The 20974-nt window shown below is 40.7% G+C and overlaps 1 protein-coding gene across 1 annotated transcript; it reads right to left on the bottom strand.

The window, feature by feature from the left end:
- On the bottom strand, positions 1 to 15585 carry LOC118774607 (high affinity cGMP-specific 3',5'-cyclic phosphodiesterase 9A). The gene is made up of 17 exons (XM_036523976.1): positions 15536 to 15585; positions 14067 to 14290; positions 9753 to 9823; positions 8389 to 8466; positions 8014 to 8057; positions 7774 to 7828; positions 5662 to 5732; positions 5448 to 5535; positions 3849 to 3930; positions 3663 to 3737; positions 3278 to 3364; positions 2939 to 3043; positions 2760 to 2842; positions 1683 to 1839; positions 1098 to 1211; positions 598 to 702; positions 1 to 495 (listed from the first exon to the last, which is right to left on the bottom strand). The coding sequence occupies exons 2-17, from the start codon at positions 14133 to 14135 to the stop codon at positions 304 to 306; spliced, it is 1476 nt and encodes a 491-aa protein (XP_036379869.1). The 5' UTR covers positions 14136 to 14290; positions 15536 to 15585; the 3' UTR covers positions 1 to 303.
- Between the last annotated feature and the right edge of the window lie 5389 nt (positions 15586 to 20974).

Raw genomic sequence — 20974 nt, forward strand, 5'->3', positions numbered from 1 at the left:
TCTTCACTGCAAGTTTATCCTCATTCATTTGATATGCGCCACCACGAGGAGTCATGAAATAGTGACTCTGGTAAGTCAGATTGGTGGGGGAATCCGTTTAGTGTTTCATGTTTTCATAAAAATATCAATATTTGGCGCCAGTATATCGATAACATATCGCAAGAGGAAGTAATACGATATATTCCCGTATCGATATTTTGTCCCACCCCTATTGTAAGCTATGCGCATTACCAGGGGTAAAGATGTCTGCCAAGCAAATAAATAAAATAAAAAAAATTATAATGAATGAGGGGAAATGACAACTTAATGCCGTGTGTTCAACTGAGGTTGCATCTTCCCTTCTCTCTCAATCACATGCTCACACACCTTCATGACTGTCTCAAACATGGGGATGAGGACAAATTTAATGAAGCCGATCTGAGCTGTGGGCTTGGTCACTTTGTCCCGGTCCATGAAGGGAGCCACGGGGAGCCCCTCAGACTTCTCTCGGTCACTCTGCAAGACAGTGGGTGAGAGAGGAGAAGGAATACCTTGTTATTCTATCCTCCACTTTGATGTGTTTTTAATTTTTGCAGCAGACATATTGAGTTTTTTCACCTGCATGAAGTACTCCTCCAACAGGCAGTCCACCCATGGCTCAGCCACCTCTGTGGGTCTCACCTCGTTAGAGATGTCACAGCACTTGATCAAAACCATCTTCAGCTGCACCCATGCACACATGCACATCCACACACATACATGCACACGCATGCATGCATGTAAACGTGCATTTACATACACATGCACATGCACCCACATACATATACATATTTACAAAGGCACACATGCATGCATGTGCACACACATACACACATACATACATGCAAGAACATACCCAAGTAACCATGCGCATACAGATACCAACACACACAGTGAGAGAGTGAGAGGAGAGAGAGAGTAATATAATTATCATTGCAGGCAGTCACAAACATGGCTTTCTTGTGTGCAAATTGAATTACACTAAATAACAAGACAATGTTTATCACAAGTCAAAGAAGAGCCAGGGTTACTGCAGTACATCACATGACATTGGGGATGACTACATGTGGCATACGTACACATCTGACATGCTCCTCATTTGTGAAGTCAAAGTTGTCCACTTTCTGTTTGAAGGAGTCCAGTATCTCTCCATGCCTCGCCATGTCAGTTGCCAGGATTAGAGTAATGATGGCCTTCAACATTACAGATATCACAGCCATTCTCACAAAGATCAAATACACACTCTTCTTCCAATATTAGTTTGCTTACAAAAACCTAAACAAGGTTGCCTTTCCCCTGATTACATGTAAGATCAACAATCATCACGGACAAGAAACACAGCAATGTGGCATCTGCCAGCCTCCTAAATTTTTATTATATTACATTTGCTTAGCGGATATTCTTACCCCTGCAACCTACATAACTTATAACATTCATGTTACCCATTTGTACAGCCAGATTTACAGCCACTGAATATCTTGCTCAATTGAACAACAACAGTGGCCCACCTGGGAATCCAAACAGCAACCTTTCAGTTACAAACCCTATTCCTTCTACACCACACTCACCACACTTAACCCACAGTCACCTGAGTGCAGCTGTACTGGTTGGACATTGGCATTAAGGAGGGCAAAGGTGGGGAAGCCCTTTGCCTCCAAGCGTACCTGCCGGATCTGTTTGAAGGCCTCGGGTTCGACATTGGCAAAGATGTTGCACTCAGGCAGGGAGATGATCTGGAAGGCCACGGCACAGTGGTGGTTCTCCAGAGGGGAGATATCATTATAGCGTACTGCCAGCTCAGTGCGGGCATTGATTTGGTACCTGGTGGGAAGAAAGGGACAAGAGGGCAGCAGCCTTCATGTGTGACTGGGGGATGTCCATGGTAGGGTTACATATACTGTACACAGGCACTTTTTTCTGCAAATTCTGCAACACCGTTAATTTTTTTTATTTTATTTTTTGCAAGGTTGGGAGGCCAAATTGTGAACAACTGGAAATTCCTCCTAGGCTTTGCAAAGTGGAGTACAATCATAAGGAAATTATTTAAATTTATGCACATCTTTTTGTATACCTCACTGTCATTCCTGTTACGATAATTGCTCATACTATGTAGTACAAAACAATGTGTAAAAGTCCTGCTTACAAGAAAATGACCTTAAATGTAATCCATCTGCAATATAGGCCAAAAGGGGTCTGTTGTCTATGGAAATATGTTTTATTTTGTGATGTCATTACAACATTCTTATTTTTTGCCATTTGATTAAGTTTTTTTCATTGGAACTTTTACTTTATTTTTAGGCTAATTGATTTCCCAAGTTTCCTGAAAAAGGGGTGTCTGAAAAGAGTCTTACTTTAGATAAATATTTAATAATAATGCCTGAAGGAGCAACAATAAGTTTGTGGTCTTTGCCACCCAAATGGATTCCCCCTAGAATATATTAATTAGTGGTATTTATTTATGGTTCAGGTCAGTGATTTAGGGATTTTTATTTAATTGTCCTTTATTTAACAACAAAGATCAAATGAAGAATTCAGTTCTCTTTTAAAGACAGCCAAGGGAATCCAACTGGGTAGACAATGCAACGGACTGCATGGCCAGTCAACTGTAGAAGTTCTAGGAATTTATATTGTAAGTATAAATTCTATTATCAGACACCAACATTTTCCTTACTACGACATCACAGAGCACAAAACACGTGAGGAGGCTCTTGGAAACAGATACAGGCAGCTGAGGGACTCACGTGTTGTTGTACCCTGGGTGGTCCAGGTCGTGACACACTGCGGCTGTCATGAGAATGCCCATATCGGTCAGGGTGAGTTTTTCCTGAGGACGAAAACAGCCTGCATGTTTTCAGCCTATTCCACAACTGCTATGCTCCCCCCTCCCCCGTTTTTGCAGATTACCTTGCCTGCCCCTCACCTGAAGGCTACACAGGTGGATCATGCCGTACATCATCTGGCTGACGCAGAAACAGTGGCGGAAGTTGTGGAACGGGTTGTTGCGATAGTTTTCCTGAATGCTGAGCTGCATCAGCAAAAGCAGATACAACCGCAGTAAGATGCAAAACCTGAATTAAAGTGATGGCAGTCCACGGTCCAGTGTTTGATGTAACAATGTAATTTTTCCTGCTAGAAAAGGTTTAAAAAATGTGACAAGGTTTAACAAAAATTATTTATTCATCAGTGTCTTTGATGATTTCTGTAATTTTGCACAATTTCAGGTTTGCTTGATAATAAAAAGTTGCAGTTTAAATGTTACCAGCCAACGTTTTAGTGTAATGGGGTTCATGTTGAATTCCTTCACCAAGCCCAAGTCATGGTACATATACTCCAGGCAGCTCAGCATCTGAAACAATGTGCAATAACATTACAGTGACCTCAACAACACAAGCTATATACGTAAGGCTATGTTTAACTCGAGATCATGACCACACAAAAACAAGACCACAGGTCAACTCGGGAGCAAAACCATGTACAATAAACCTGCTGTCAGCTGAGCATGTAAGCAGTATAAGCAATAAAGACCATGGTCAGCTCAGCATGTGAGCACACTAAACAAAGAGTCATCTGATCACATTAATACAATAAAGAGGAAAGCCATGCTTATAGGAGCACGGTCACGTGTCAGTCTGAACGAGACTAACTTCATTGTGTTCCCAGTGCCATACATCAAATGTGGGCTTCTTCAGGGCTTCTATAGTCTCCTGGGACAGTGTGTACTGTGGACATCAGAAAGGAATAAAACCGAGATTCTGATATACTGCTTCAGTGCACCATAGCCAAAAAACAAAGAAATTAATCTCAATATTATCTCACTTCTCTCCTCTTACCTTTGGGTAGCTTGGAACATCACGTCTTGGAGAGAGTTTCTTCCCATCATCAGAGAAGTTGTATTTGCAGGTGCAGTTTACCCTAATGAAATAAAAAGAGGCACTGAGGCAAAGAAGAACCACACAGTTTTCACGCTTTGGCTTCTGCCTTCCAGGATTTCAGGTCCTCTTTTGCTCAGCCTTCACTTCATCATCTAATGAAGTGAAGGCTCTTTGTTTCTCTGATTGGTCACTCTTCACTCATGTTTGGAGTGAAGCACTGATACACTGAACATCAGGGTGAACAGTGGGACCACACCCTCTGCATTCACTACTATAGTGTTCCACTTGCAACACAGAGTTCTGGTTATAGGTGTTCTTATAAATATTCATGAACAGACAGATTTTTGGCTCTGAATAATTGGCTGTTACAACAATTCTACGCATACCTATAGCATTAGAGTCAGAGTCATGCAAGTAACAGTGTTACAGCTAATAAATATTTATGAGCACCCAGCCATCCTGGATCTCTTTAAGTTCAGCAACAGCAATGTCAGCAGTTTCATTGTAAAACATTATTGGAATACTAAACAGTCACTTTAAATATTTAGTCCTAGTTGACAAGGAGACAGTTAGTTTGAACAAGTTCACTCTGCTAACATAGAACTGATCTAGAACTCAACTCCAGCCACAGTGAATTCAGACAGACAGCTTAGAGGTTTTTTGGGGCTAAGGCACATCAAAGGTCATCCAGAACATCAAGGCACACCAACCTAAAGTTGATTATCAATTATGAAGAATGTCACACACATTATGTTAGGCTATAATGTCATTAGCGAGATTTGACCCATATTGCACTACAGCAGCCTGTCAAATAGGCCTAATTACCAAACAGATAGTTAAATCAGACACGTAATAGTATAATTTATTAAAAATGCATTGAAGTGCATCGGAGCAAGAACTTGTCCGACATAGTGCGGCATCAAGAACAGCAACATACTAAAATAAAATAAATAAAATAATACAAAATATTACTGCATTAACCCTTTCACACGTACGGTCACACCGGTGTGGTTAGCTGTTTAGCGCGTATGCTAAAACCGGTGCGATTAGAACACTAGATTGGAAAAATTCTAGCTAATTTTAGCTTTGAGGAAACAGTGATTTAACGTTAAAAAATATCGCAAATGCGAACCATGTAAGGTAACACCCACATGAAAATAAGTTACGTGCGAAAGGGTTAATAGCACAATATAAAACATCAGTCTTTTCACAGAGTATAAGTGCACACACACACACCTGTAAAAAAAACGCATCGGGTTCCTCAAAATTCCACGGCACACTGCCACACTGGTTGAGAACCACTGGCTTAGATTTTTTTTTTTTTTTTTGAGCATGGTTTTGAAGCTGCCCTCATTGAGGTGACTTGTCTTACATTTTACACATGCAACAACCTGCAACCTACAGATTACAAATAAAATTCCTTAAGTTATTGCACCTCTTCCTCCACAACAAGAGCGGGGATTAGACCGATTCAATCAAATATTCAACAGAGCGGTTTACGCATAGGCTGGGTGGCAGTGATGACCCCCTATGATGACTCCCGCTCAGCGGTCTCACCTTCCCCCTCCTCTGGAGGCCATTTCATCCCGCAGCTTCTTGAGGTCCTTCTTGCAGTTTTCTATCTCCACCACCTTGAGCCCCTCCACTGAAACAGTCAATCAGAGCAGCCCTATGTGAGAACAGCAGTTTCTCCATAGCCAACTGACCGCACACGCATCGTGGAAAGTGTGAAAGGTTCCATGGTACGAAAGGCAAGGGAGCTGTCACTCACACTCTACTCTCTTCTCCAGCATGGCAAGTCTGTTGGTCACCTCAGTCTTCAGTTCGTTGATTCGGAAAGCCCTGTGACAGAAAGAGACCGCGCCCATTCCTTTACTGCTGGGGCCCAACCAATGGCCATGCTCATGTGAATCTCTGCAGACAGAGGGCCAATGAGTGGAGGACGATATGTGAGTGTCAGGGTTTCAGAGACTTCTCCCCGCAACAACCAGCGGGCGTCCTCGTAACTGCCTTTGGGGTCCGGTTGCCTGCTGCTTCCCCAATTTTCCATCAGAGGGCCCTTCTGCCTGTCTGTACCTTGCCTAATATAATTAAAACTTTTTCACCTGTATGTAGTTAGTCTAGTAATGTGTTTTGTGTTCTATATAAGCCCTGCCTGTTTCTTTGTTCAATGTTCAGTTTTGAGCTACCCTGCCTTGTATGCTTTTCTGTGCCCTAAGGTTGTTTCTGGTCACTAGTAAAGATTCTTTGTCTTTTAAACAAGGGTGTAGGTTTGATTCGGAAAGTGGTGGGGACATAATGTTAGCTAAGTATACTCGCTACTAGTATAACGTTAATATGCCTAACTATTTTTGTTTGGTAATCAGAAAAGTGGTAGGGACATATCCCCACCGTCCCTACCATAAATTACGCCCATGCTTTTAAACCTGTCTGTGTTTTTGTGTGATCTCTCTGTCTGGATTCCTCCTGCTCAACTGTTACAGTGAAATGTTGAGACAAGGACAGAAGGGACAGATTTCCCCTTCTCTCTCATGTCAGTCTGAATCTGACAGTCAGTGCTGCTTTCTGAATGAATTAGACGATACGATAGGGTTGCCAACCGTATATAAATACGGAATCATCTCGTAATTGGAAACTAAAAGACGTGTTCTGTATTGAACTGATACGGGATGCGCTTTGTTCCGTATTTTAGAGAATCAATTCAGTGCAAATCTATGGGAGAGAAATAGCATATTACAGGTTAGACTATTAAGACAGGACGATTTGTAAGATATAGGCTGAGGGAGAGCAGCAGGGTTTCCTTCTGTCTGTCATGTTATGTTCCACTACCCAAACAGAGAATGTCAGTGTTGCTACGATACACCTGACAGCTATAGTGATTGAAATTCTTTCATAATACCAGGTCTGTTTTATTCAAAAAGGGCTAGGAGATAAAATGATAACAATAATTATCATGATATAGTTTTCCTCGATAGAAATATAACAAATGTTCGATATAATTACTTTCCATGCTTAGATAGTATGCACAGAAATGAATCACAAACTGCCAATCATGTCGCAGGAAGAGAGGTATGTACTGCGTAAGTTAGGTTGCACGGTGAGAGGTATAAATTCAGGCCAGCACGTGGTACTGTTTACAGGCACAGTGGCTGACAGGCTTGTGGTTGGAGAGGAATAAGCAAAATAAGTGAAATGAGTGACATCAAAGAGAAAGCAGTGCCCATGACCAGCTCGAAGGACGAAGACATCGCCGACAATAAAGGTCACTCAACTTCAGTAGTTTGGAGATATTTTGGCAATCCAATTGGATTTACAATCCAATTGCTCAGAAATACAAAACTGATCAAATGCAGGTTTGTGTGTTTGCTTGACACATGGGCCTGTAGATACATGTCTGGTAAACGGTTGAAGCCATTGCAGTTTCCTTGATGTCGTTATGTATAGGACTTCTCACAACCAAGTATGTTGGCATTTTTATGTTATCTTTAGATATAGTAAGTCTACTACTGAAGGGTAATGCAGGTGTAAGACCTGTTATATTTGTTATAGGTCCACAGTAGTCAGAGCTCCTCAGTCCAACACCCCCCCCCCCGTTCCTTATTTCATACTCCCTGTTCCTTCCATTTCAGGAAGTTGGAAACCCTATACGGACATATCCAAACCAATGTCAAAATATGACATTCATCATGTCAACAGTTGTTGCTTTTATCTTTGTACATTTGTAAAATATAGTGGCAATAATTGAAATATGTGCAAAACATTTTGACTTACATTCAATATTCCTTACAATTTCACATTTTGGCCAATTATGTTCTTAGAAAGATCATAAAGTGCAAGGCAATAGAGGTGCCCTACTATGTACTGTGCACAGGGGATGCATTACCTGCTAAACTGTTCCGCCACCTGAGACAGCACATTCTGAAACATGTCTTCCTTCTCTGCAAAGAGAGACACACATGCTAGTGACAGTGCTGTCCCATGTTAGTATATTGGATGTGTTTTGCACATGCACAAATCAACTCAGCTAAATTCTTTGTGTGGCTTAGTGCTTAGTGCTGTTTTCCTGCAGTAAAACAGGAGTGTAACAGTGACAGAGGACAGAGATGACTGTCTTGCACATTACCTCCCAGCTGACCAGTGGATAAAGGCATGACCTTGTACAAGGAGCTGTGATATAGAAAGAAAATCAGACCAAAATATCAATGTACTCTACACAGATATAATCCCTCTCAGCAGACAAATCAGACATTTCCCTTCTTACACTATAATAATCATCTGCTTTTTTACTGTATTAAAAAAGAACACAGGACTGCACTGTTGCATTATGTGAGTGTAATTTCAGGAACAACCAAATGCATGTTGTGTAACAAATGTAGGTAAGTGTTAGTAAGAGTTAAGGACATACTCCTTTGTGGTTAGACTGAATGAGAGCAATGAGAGTCAATACTGATTATAACCATGCAATGTGAACAGGAAAGAGAAAAGAGCTGTCAGTTACTTGGGAGTGTTGGCAGGCATGGTGGGATCAATAGAGACCAGGGCTCCCTCTGGGTCCACCAGCATTATGGCAGTATTTCTGAAAACAAGCACAGAAACATGTTAAGATCCCAAGCCCCTCATGTACTGTAAGCATTACTTCTGCGCCTGGCTTTCCTGAGAGGAAGAGGAGCTCACAGAACAGACATAAAACCACAGAATTACCAATACCAGAGATATGAACACAGCACAGGGACTGCATCAGGAGGCCACAGTGCTCACATAGAACTAGATATTCTTTTGCAGCTGTGAGCCAAGTAAAATTAAATCAAATGTCATGTGAAAAGAGCAAGCTAACAGCCCATTCCAAAGAGACTGTAAAAGGACAGGCCAAGACACAATTTTTGTGTTGCAAACAATTTGGCTTTGTAAACAACTCTGAGTGCAAGGATATTACTAAAGAACTGCACCAATTGGATGCAAATGTTTCCTATTAAAAATATCAACCAGTCTGTGTCATTCATTACATTTATCCTGCCTCCAGCAGTGCTGTTTTTGGAGCCCCCTGCTGGCGTTATTCGTATTGTTTAAGTTTGTATAGTTTTTGCGTTTCAATCAGACATTTTGTTAAAGATTTCCTAGGGAATGCAGCAATTTTACATCGTCTTGCATCCACTTCATTTGTGCCTTTGAGGATCATAATCTGTAAGTGGTGTGTTTCTTAAGTTGTTGTTAGTCATGTGTTGTTGCTATTTGAGGAAGATGTTTTCCCATTTTAGCTACGCATTTGCTGTGGTTGAGAATGCTATGTGAAGCTGCTGTTTACATAAAGCTAGCCAAACTACGTTACGTTATTTACAATATTTACAGTATTTCATGCGTTGTTGTGCTTATCAGCTGTAATAATTACAATACTGTCTGTTTATGTTTGGGCATTTCTGTTGGTAGCGCCTAAGTTGAGCATTAATACTAGGTAGCATCCACTTCTGAGTGTGTAGCATTATTTACATTCAGTGGAAACTACATTAGTTGAAGACTTGGATGTCTGGTTTACTTGGTACTTTATTTGATAGGAAAAAACTTTGTTATTACAAGAAATTGATTATACCTTTATACTGTTTTACAGTTTCACAAAAAGTCACTCCATTAAATACAGCTGAAGCAAACTCCTGTCTCGGCTACTTTTTGGAGGAATGTTTAGCTCGCTGCATATCTCTGTACGCAAACGCACAGTGAGAACGAACATTATTTTGATTGTCAGTCAGTGATTGAGTGACCACAGGGACCAGAGTGAAAGAGTGAGGAGAGTGAGTGAGAAAGAGTGTCAAAGTGAATGAATGAATGAGTGAGTGAGTGTGTGAGAGCAGTGTGTGAAATGTCTCTGACCTGGCGATGCTAGAGGAAGAGCAGAGCAGTTCTCGGATATCACATGGGCTGCAGTGTCGACTGAAAACCACCTAAAACCAGAGAAACATTTATCTCCCCATCCCAAACAGACACAGGGACTCATAATCAATGGCTGTCTAAAAATGGTGAAATATTTTTGTCACTTTGTCACAACATTATGAGTTTGGTAGTGTCAGTTTAACTCAATTTTGTGTTAATAACAGAACAAAGTTGCTGGAACGTTAGCTGCAACATGTAAGTAAAAATTACAGAGAGAAGTAAGCAACAGCATTTTCGTGGTGGCATCATGGGAAGGAGAATATTAACTCGGACACGCTCTAACATGTGAAGTAACAACACGCCATGTTTACAAATGAGTGAGAGATATGGCTGAGTCAGAGGTAATGAACCAATCACATCCATATTCATGTTGTTTACCCACAGGTATCTGGGCTCAACCCATGTACCTTTTGTGAAGCGACCGAATATGTATGTGACAAACATGTGAGGGGCACAACAGCATGTGAGGCTGGAAAATTCAAATATAACAATTCAAGTACAATTAAAAAAAAAAAAAACATTGGTTATGTACTCTGGTTTACGCTGGTCAGCTCCTGATGTAATCAGGTTGGTGACAAGCAGTAAAGCACATGCATGATGTTAATATTGCAATATTGATATTAATATGTGATTCATTTAAAAATTATGCTTACACGCACGGATGGTGCAGCAGAAACGAAAGGTTTCTGCAGTGCAAAGGTGCACCTTCTGACAGGCAGAGGTGTCAGAGAATGAACATGCTCACTCCAGCTGTCGCTGCAAACCCTCTGTCACAAGCACCTGGACATACGACCTACCCTCATTTCATCTGAACAACTCCATCAAGCAGGTCATGCACATACATTCAGTCGGCTGCTTTTCAAAGAGGGCCTTGGTGAAAAGACATACGTCTTGAGTATAAGGGATATATTGTCAGATTAAAGTATACATAGGCACAAAAGTATAGGCACTTACACATATGATATGTTATGCCAATGCTATAGGATAGATTTCTCACTGTGCAATATACTGTATGTCAAATATATGTGAAATTTTAAAATTCCATTTCTGAAAGAGGAGGTAATTGATATTTTTTCTAATACATGCAATTGATTTTGAGATATAAGAAAATATATCCCTTGCACTTTCATATTTGAATTTTGTATTTTAACATTTATGTTTTTTCGTAAAAGCCAGAGTGGATGACTAAACAAAATGAAGGCAATTTCACAAACCACAAATGAACCTCATCACAATTAATTGGAAAATTATAATGAGCTACCTTGGCTGCTGAGCTCTGGAGCAAAGCGTTTACCAGATTGTACGAACTGTATGTCTGTGCACTGCCCTACCAACAAAAAGATTCAAATTAGTGTTCCTTTTTCAAGAAAGTTGTTGAAGTTATGCTGTCACGACATGGGATAATTTCTGACTCTTGGCTAAGCTTGTATAAAGAACGAGCAGCCACTGCTTTGAAGATTCCTTCACTGTGTGGAAGCTATTGAGCCATTGGGCCAGCTAAATAAATCAAATGTAAATGAGGATTTGAATAGTCATTACAGTTATAAATATACCCTACACAGGAGAACTGGAGCTAGCAAAGTAACAAACCCTGTCTGGCCATGGGTGTCAAAAAACAACTCCAACAATTACAAGCATTAATGTTTGTACTTCCTTTGTTTAATTGTATATAGTTTATTCAATTGTGTATGGCTAATTAGCTGCCTATGGAAAGAAATAGGAACAGAAACATTAGGAAAGAATAATTTAATGAGTAAACACTCTAGAGTGACTTTGGCTCCCATAAGTTATTACCATAATACTGTTATGACATAATTTCCCTTAATTATGAAGAGAAATTCAGCATTTGGGTGCTTCATATTGAAAGTTAAGCTATATGTGTTCTGATATACTGGCTTATTATGAGAATTCTTGAAGTGAGATAATCTATAACAGAGCTTTCATTGCTTGCATAGGAAGTGAGACAGCACTAGAACCTCTTATTACAAACCACAACCCCTCTAGTTTTCAAGTGTTCTATAGTGTTCCAGAATGTTCTAGAATAAACCTTCCACTATAGCCAGCCAGATCTATGAGAAGCAGCAGAAAGATGGACGAACAGAAAGGAACTCTGCCACATCCCTGCTCTTGGGCATATCAGGTGCATATTAGAGTAAGATTACAATCATGTTCAGTGTGGTTGTCAGTGGCAGTCTTCTCTGTCCCCACTTACTCTCATAGGTACACTGAACAATCTCCTCATCTCCCTCCATTGATTATTGATAGCATCCCTGTTAGCCAAGTACAGTCTAATATATATATATGAAATACTTGAAATAATTTCACACAATTTTCACTCAAAGAAAAACAATTTAAACATTTATTTTATCCATTAAAAACTGAGAGAAGAATCTAATGCTAACGGAATCAAATTATTCACATGTGATTCTCATAACTGGAATATACTACTCACACACACACACACACACACACACATACAGTCCCTGACAAAAGTCTTGTCGCTTATCCAAGTTGTAGGAACAACAAATAATAACTTGACTTGTAGTTGATCAATTGGAATCAGAGATGGCTTATATGAAAGGCAAAGGCCTCTAGATGATGCTCATTATACCAAAATAAAGTCTTGTATCATTCATTGAGTTTTCTCATTTAATTAGGACAGAAAGGTCAGATTTTGCTTGGACAAAAGTCTTGTCGCGTATTTAAATGATTCAACCAATCACAGATTAGAGCTTCACCTGTGACAAATACTGTAATGAACACATTCCCAGGTGTGTATAAAAAGAACCCCAGCACACCAGACCTTCATGTGAAGCTCAACCTGACCTCTCACAACATGCCAAAGATTCAACCACAGACCAAAGTGCTGATCATCAAGAGCCTGAAGACCAAGTCTGCTGCTGAGGTGGCAGACATCTTCAATGTATCCAAACGTCAAGTGGAGAGGATAAGAAAAAGATTTGAAGAAACTGGTGAAGTTCATGACAAGCCCAGGTCAGGCAGACCCTGTAAGACAACTGTTCGAGAGGACCGTTTGTTGCTTCGACAGTCCAGGGCCAGCCCTTTTTCAACTGCAGCAGAGCTACATGAGAACTGGTCACCAGAAACCTCTGTATCTACAAGAACAGTTTGTTGAATTCTCTCACGCAGTGGTCTCCATGGCCAAATTAGTGCTCACAAACCAGCATTAAACAGAAGACAACTAAAAAACCGTGTTGCATTTGGCAAGGCCCACAGCTTGGAGAAAGGATGGACAGTGGAAAAGTGGCAGAAAATTGATTTTTTTGATGAATCATCCATTGAACTGCATCCCAATCGCCGCAAATACTGCAGACGACCTGTTGGAACCCGCATGGACCCAAGATTCACCCAGAAAACAGGCAAGTTTGGTGGAGGAAAAATCATGGTTTGGGGTTACATCCAGTATGGGGGTGTGCGAGAGATCTGCAGAGTGGATGGCAACATCAACAGCCTGAAGTATCAAGAAATTCTTGCTGCCCATTACATTCCAAACCACAATAGAGGGCAAATTCTTCAGCAGGATGGCGCTCCAGGATTGGCCAGCCCAGTCACCAGACATGAACATTATTGAGCATGTCTGGGGTAAGGAGGCTTGGAAGATGAAACCAAAGAATCTTGATGAACTCTGGGAGTCTTGCAGGACTGCTTTCTTTGCTATTCCAGATGACTTCAAGTTATTTGAGTCATTGCCGAGACGTATGGATGCAGTCCTCCAAGCTCATGGGAGTCATACACAATATTAATTCTTTTTCCCAAGGCATCATGACTTTATGTTCTGATGTTATTGTAGCATGTTTGTGTATTCAAAATAAATTATAATTTCTACCGTACATTATTTTTGTATGCGACAAGACTTTTGTCCAAGCAAAATCTGACCTTTCTGTCCTCATTAAATGAGAAAACTCAATGAATGATACAAGACTTTATTTTGGTATAATGAGCATCATCTAGAGGCCTTTGCCTTTCATATAAGCCATTTCTGATTCCAATTGATCAACTACAAGTCAAGTTATTATTTGTTGTTCCTACAACTTGGATAAGCGACAAGAGTTTTGTCAGGGGCTATATGTCAGGGACTGTATATATATATATATGTGTATATATATATATATATATATATATATATACACACACACACACACACACACACACACACACACACACACACACACACACACATACATATACTGAAGCTTGATTACATGCATGGTTGCAGGGTTCTGTGTGACTCACCTTCTGGACTTTTCCATCTACATCCAAGTAGATGGTTTTTGGGGCATAGGAGGAGGAGCTGGAGCCCATGATGAGCCTTCTCCTTCACCAGCTCAGGAATGAGATCGCTGTCAGTCAGGTGTGCTTCAGTCTGAGCTCCTCCTCCTATGACCCCTCTCTCTCCCACTCTCTCTCTGTCTTCCTTTGGGCAGTTTTGGGGCCCAACGCAGCTGCCTGAAAGAAGACTGTGCCAACAGAGTCAGACAAGACAGGGATGGAGTGCACCCCTCCGAGAGAAAGCAGAGATAAGCATTACTGCTGACTGATCAGGGCTGTGATCCCTTATCATAATTATACATTATATAACAATTTATGTTTGACATTGGAAATCTTGTGAGGAACACACACATGTACTATACACCCACATAGAAATGTTTCAAGAAATATTGGCATGTTGTCAAATAAGTCATCTCTTCTGTCAATCTTCTACTTTTAATGTCTAATTTTACTTGTATGCCTCTGGTAAGTTATCAGTGTCGTTAAATGAGCAAACCATTGAATGTTATTGGGTTTCTCTAGCTGTAAACATTTCATATGAACTAATTGCTGCCAAGCATTCTAGACATCCAATTAACAGGGCATGAAAATAGCGATTTCATAAGCATGTCAAGTGGACAGCTTACGATAAGAGACTATTCAGCAAACCACTCTAACAGTCTATTAAATTATCAGCCACAAGCGCTAAGCTAAAGGAACACTTATATTGAGTGGCAATAATTGCATTTCTATTCCATGTGAAGACATGAATGCACATTATGAGAAACTCTCCTCATGGCCAGAAATGTCAAATACATCTGCCTGTATTGGCTGTTAATTCTTAAGAAGCTTTGCAAAGATTCCTGCCACTATACTTGTAAATGTATATACACATGGAGAACAACTTTTTTGAGTAGAAAACATTACTACAAAATGCATGACAGATGGAATGACAATCTTTTATCTGAAGAATAGTAGTGTTACCATTTATTGTATGTATATTGTATACTCATTGCACAAACCTTTTCTTTGCATTTCATGCCCCTTGTTTTGTGTTAATCCCACTGTCTCATGTTATGTGCATACTATGATTAGGTAATACCACATAATATCACAACAGTCCTGAGCATAAAAATGACATTAGACTGTGATTACTATGGTTGCATTCAAGAAATAAGCCATGCAAGCAAAGTTTGGTATCATGTGCTGATTTTTGATGATGATTAAATATAGAACCAAAGCATCTGACGGGTGATTTGGAGCATCTTTCCACAAATTCTTGAGTTTCTCTAATGATGAAAATAACAGCTGCATGTGATGATAATGTGTATTAATGGAAAAAAGATTTGTTCTCTTTTCAGATAAAATAAACTTTCAAAAACCATAGATGACATGGAGGTCTGAATGGACGGCTGGATGGATATGAATAAATGAGTAAGAAAGATGAGACTTACTGTGCCAGTGATGTCCCCTTCTACCTTGTGTGTGAGCTTCTAAACTCAACTGCAGCTGTTGCAGACTGATAGAGTCTGAGCAGGCATCTTAAAATAATTTCCTCTCTGCTCTGTTGTTGCCAAGATACTGTTACTATGGTAAAGTAGGCAGTGCCCCTCTCCCCTCCATGTTTTGCTTTTCTGCATAAGACAGTGAGTGCAAAACTGTCCTTTTCCTGCTTATTCTTTCCTGTCATGCAACATGCCTCATTTGCAGTTTGCTGTTCACAACTGATTGTGCAACTGTATGTCATTTTGGAAACTTGCTATTCAGCCAAGTTTTCTTCAGGTGTCATATAAATCAAACTTTTACTTCAGTCCTTTTTATAAATTCAAATAAATAGAACCAACATAAGCATAAAAAAGTTTCCCCCTTCCTTCAAAGGCCCATACTTATTATGTTACACTCAGTCGGTACAGTTGCATTGTATTTGACCATTGCATAAATCTGACAAGTGGATTTTTGAGTGCTTGGGAAATAGGGTATGGATAATGGTACCTTTTCTCCACAGCAACATGGGTGAAGCATATTTGGCAATATTTATCCACTTTGAAGACAACTTGAAAAAAGGTGTCCAACAGTTTTTGTCAGTCATTTTGGTTCCTGTCAACACAGTCCTCTTGACCTCCTGATGAGGACAGACACTTTAGTGCCCCCCTCCAACCTGTGCCCTACAACTCAGGACTTATTGAGAGACAATAGCCACAGATGGTCTGGTCAGCCCAGCCCTGTGACTGTGTCTCACTGATGTGCATGGAACAGCACTTTTGGTTACCTCTCTCCACTTCGAAGGTCCTATAAATTATTTGCCTTCAGGAAAATGACCATTGCATGCTTCCTATTGGACAGAAATGATAGTGTCCTTTACTGGTGCATTCACCAAAAAGAAACTATTTACCTGAATGGAAAGTTGTCCACTCAACAAATGTCACTTCTGTGAAATTATTACAAACAAGGTTAATTTTCATAGCATGTGCGAAGAATTAACAAATCCCCTGTTAAACTTATGAGCTAGTTTTGTATAGTAAGCACAGGTAACCAATAACTGAATAAGCTATTTATAGGTATTTTCACTGAGGATTTTTTGTTAGTATTTTTTTTTAATTATTCTGGTAAATATCATTCAACAAAAATAACCTTTCCTCTCAACAGCAGTTAAAACCTCACCAACCTTCAGATGAATGATTTTGAAGAAAGCCAATTCGATATCTATTGGGACTTTTTTCAGAGATAACATATTTAGCAAGTTTGAAAAAAAGATCAGTTGGGTGGTTTAGTCAGCTGATAGCCCAGGCATAATTGACTGTGAACGGCAGTCCACAGCAAGGGATAGGCCCTTACCCATCAGGCTTACACTGGCCATGGTTCTTCAAGTTGTCCTGCCAACTCACCTCTTGGGTGCAGCCCTCCTCCAACCCTGATCAGGACTTCCTTCACAAATCAACAGGTGCCTACAGGTGGCTATGTTGTCATCAACATATTACTGTTTCCTGAAACCCTTGAATGTTGAGATCAGAAAAATATGTGGACCCCATAGATAAATCTTTGACAAAGAAAGCTATTTCAATACTGTGTATGCCACCCCATCAAAATGGAGAATGAGGTTCCTGGGGTCTGGAATGGAGGGCTCTTCTCTGCAGACACACCAAAATAGTCTTTCTCTCTGAATCACAGGAATTTAACTATTATAGTCCCAGAAAACGTACAAGTGACTGCCTTCATTTAGACAAAATGACACACCCCAGGAGTTCATAACCAGATGCCATTGCTTTTGGCATTGCAGGCTTCAGGGACAGTACATATGAATGGAGTGACCGAGAGTTTTTTCAGCTCAGCACAAATAAAATGCACAAAGATCACAAGCACACTACAAAGGAGACATCTGTTACAGTAACTGCACTCTTCTTTTTAAAATGTTGATGACGTGACTTGCCACAGTGGCCAAAATATGAGTCTGGGTTTTTCCCTCCAAAGCACACATTCCAATTCAAATTTTGCCCTACTTCTGAAGGCTAGGCCAAAGTCGCAGTGTTTAGCTGCCATAATGGCAGGAAAATGAATGAACCTATCTGTTGTATCCATGCCAAAATAAGAACAAAAGCTTTGGATGGTAGTTAAGAATAATTACGGATAATTCACCTGCAATTTTATGTTATTCCTTACCTAAGAGGGACCAAAAGACCCATTCTTTTTTATTTTTTACATAATATGGAAACTGTGGAACCACAAATTCATTTGTGGTTCCACTGTGTGGAACCACACATACAATCAAAACCGTAGGAGTATGGTCCTTATCTCACATTAAGTGTTTTCCTCTCCATTGACGCCCATTATAAGGAAAAAGCTTGACGTGGCTTAATGTCCCAAAAACAACGATCAATGATCACTAAATTTGTCTGACATCTCACAGTGACTGATTAACCATGACTGATAGATGGTGACAAGGTTGTTTTGACTGCTGCTCAGTGAAGTTTAGGATGAACTAGTCCCTTGTTTTTCAACCATTGTGCCGCGAGAGATCGTCAGGTGTGCCATGGGAAATTATCCAATTCCACTTAATTGGTCCAGAAAAATTAATCTTAAATTGCGCCAAAGAACTGACTTCATACAGCTCTCGTTGAGCGTCTATGGTTGCTCTATTGGTGGTAGGCAAAGTCAATGTCTACTTAAACTCTTCCATGCCTGTGGGTGGCGGTAGCGCGATTAGTAATGACCTTGTTGATTTCAGACAATAGAATTAGAGATGCAGTTAGACCATTAGAACAAGTGACAACGCTAACAACAAAGATGGACAAATATTTGAAGAGGAAAAATACAGACCCTGGACTTGATCCTGATCAAAGTCCTTCCAGACCTAACCCAGATGAAGAGCCCACTACAAGTGGAGGTCAAAAGAAAGCAAAAACGGTGAGCTCAAGGCAATACAGTGACACTTATCTGTCGTTTAGATTTTCTTTCACAGGGGATCCTGCTGCACTGACTCCGTTGTGCTTAGTATGCGGGGAAAAGCTATCCAACAGTGCCATGGTCCCTAGCAAGCTTTAACGCCATCTGCAAACAAAACACCCGTCACTCCAAAACAAGAACACAGACTATTTTGTTCGTTTGTGTGATCACACTGAGAAACAGGCAACTTTGATGCAGAAGACCACAAAGTCTGAGAGAGCTCTCGAAGGTAGCTACCTAGTAGCTGAACTCGTGGCCAAATCAAAAAAGCCACACACTGTGGCAGAGACATTAATATTATCGGCCTGCAAAGCCATTGTGAACAGATGCCGTTAAAGACATTGCCAAAGTTCCCCTCTCGGATAACACGATTGCCAGATACATTGATGAAATGTCTGCAGACATCGAAAGTGTTGTTTTGAAGACGATACACTATATGAACAAAAGTATTTGGCCACACCTGTTAATTATTGAAATCAGGTGTTTCAATCAGACCCGTTGCCACAGGTGTATAAAATCAAGCACCTAGCCATGCAGTCTCCATTTGCAAAAAAATGCTATGCTTCCAACTTTGTGGCAACAGTTTGGGGAAGGCTCTTTTCTATTCCAACATGACTGTGCCCCAGTGCACAAAGCAAGGACTATAAAGACATGGTTTGATGAGTTTGGTGTGGAAGAACTTGACTGGCCCGCACAGAGCCCTGACCTCAACTCCATCGAGCACCTTTGGGATGAACTGGAACGGAGATTGCAAGCCAGGACTTCTCGTCCAACATCAGTGCCTGACCTCATAAATGCTCTACAGAATGAATGGGCACAAATTCCCACAGAAACACTCCAAAATCTTGTGGAAAGCCTTCCAAGAAGAGTGGAAGCTGTTATAGCTGCAAAAAGGAGACCAACTCCATATTAAAATATATGTATTTGAATACAATGTCATTACAGTTCCTGTTGGTGTAACGGTCAGGTGTCTGAATACTTTTGTCCATATAGTGTACGTTGCAGTGGGAAACTTGCATTGCAACTTGATGAGTCGACGGACATCAGTGGGCACGCTCAACTCTTGGCCAATGTGCGCTTTGTGGATGGAGACACCATCAGAGAAAATGTCCTTTTTTGCAAGGCATTGCATTGCAAAAAAAAAAAACAACGGGAGGAAATTTTTAGGGTCACATCAGGGCGTCTCCAACAAGGAGGACTTCAGTGGGACAATTGCGTGAGTGTAGGCCAAGGTCGGGTGCACCAAGAGCTTCATTAGCAGAGTGAGAGAGACAAACCCAGATGTTGTGGTCACACACTGTTCTTTGCACCGTGAGGCACTTGTTGCCAAGACTTTACCAGCGGACCTAGCTGATGTGTTGGATGGTGTCGTGTGTATGGTAAACTTTGTCAAAACAAGACCTCTGAAAACCTGCCTTTTCGCAACTTGATGTGAAGAGATGGGAGCGGAGCATAAGGCCGTATTGCTCCCTACGGAGGTATGATGGTTGTCTCGCGCAAAAGTGCTGGCCCGTGTGTATGAGTTGCGGGAGGAACTGAAAACCTTTTTAACTGACGAGAAGTGCGATGATACAAAGCTGCTTGCAAGTGACGAATGGTGTGCAAGGCTCACATACATGGGGGATATCTGAATGAACTGAATACACAAATGCGAGGCCGAAACGAAAATCTGCTCACAAGCACGGACATAATATACAGATTCCATTCAAAGGTCTCCCTTTCGCACTGAGTGAGTATAAGTCCTCATAATATTACGTACTGTGATAGCCCACTATGTTTCATTTTGTAACATTTGGGATGGCGGTGTGCTGTGGGATTTTTTCAATGTCAAAAATGTGCCGTGGCACAAAAAAAAAACACTGACGTAGCCGACTACAAGTTTATAAGTCTTTTTTGGCTGTATTGTCAAAACGTACCCTGAAGAGAGTGAACATTCTTCTTGATTAGTATCCTTTTTGAACTTTTTTTTTTTTGTAAAAGAGAGTTTATTCCCTCAATCCCTCTACAGCTTAGACATCTACATGACTTATTTTGCAGCTCTTTACTGAGTAGATGCAGATGCCACTTGTAAAAATCTGACTACCGTGTCACATGGTGAAATTGTAGTCTTTGTTTAGTGATGGCCCTTCTCCATGCATAAGGAGTGGCAGCTTTTGCACCCCTCATGTGGCAAGACTACATATGGTGCATTTCACGTGCTGCACTTACTTTCTGAAACAAGAGTGTGCCTGCCCTGTTCCTGGTATCCCTCTCTCAGAGCACTTTAATTAATTGCTTGGGGGAGGGAAAACAACTTCCCAAAGCTTTAGTCAGCAGTGGCACAAGTACAACAGACACAAATAGAATGTGCATGTCCCCAAGGCACAATTAAGACACTTGCAGGTGAGATACCTGGGTCATGGTAGCCTCTCAGGTTCAACTAATATGGCTATGTATATCAAAGTAGATTTTGT

Source organism: Megalops cyprinoides, chromosome 3, assembly GCF_013368585.1.
Source record: "Megalops cyprinoides isolate fMegCyp1 chromosome 3, fMegCyp1.pri, whole genome shotgun sequence".
Taxonomy (NCBI): Eukaryota; Metazoa; Chordata; class Actinopteri; order Elopiformes; family Megalopidae; genus Megalops; species Megalops cyprinoides.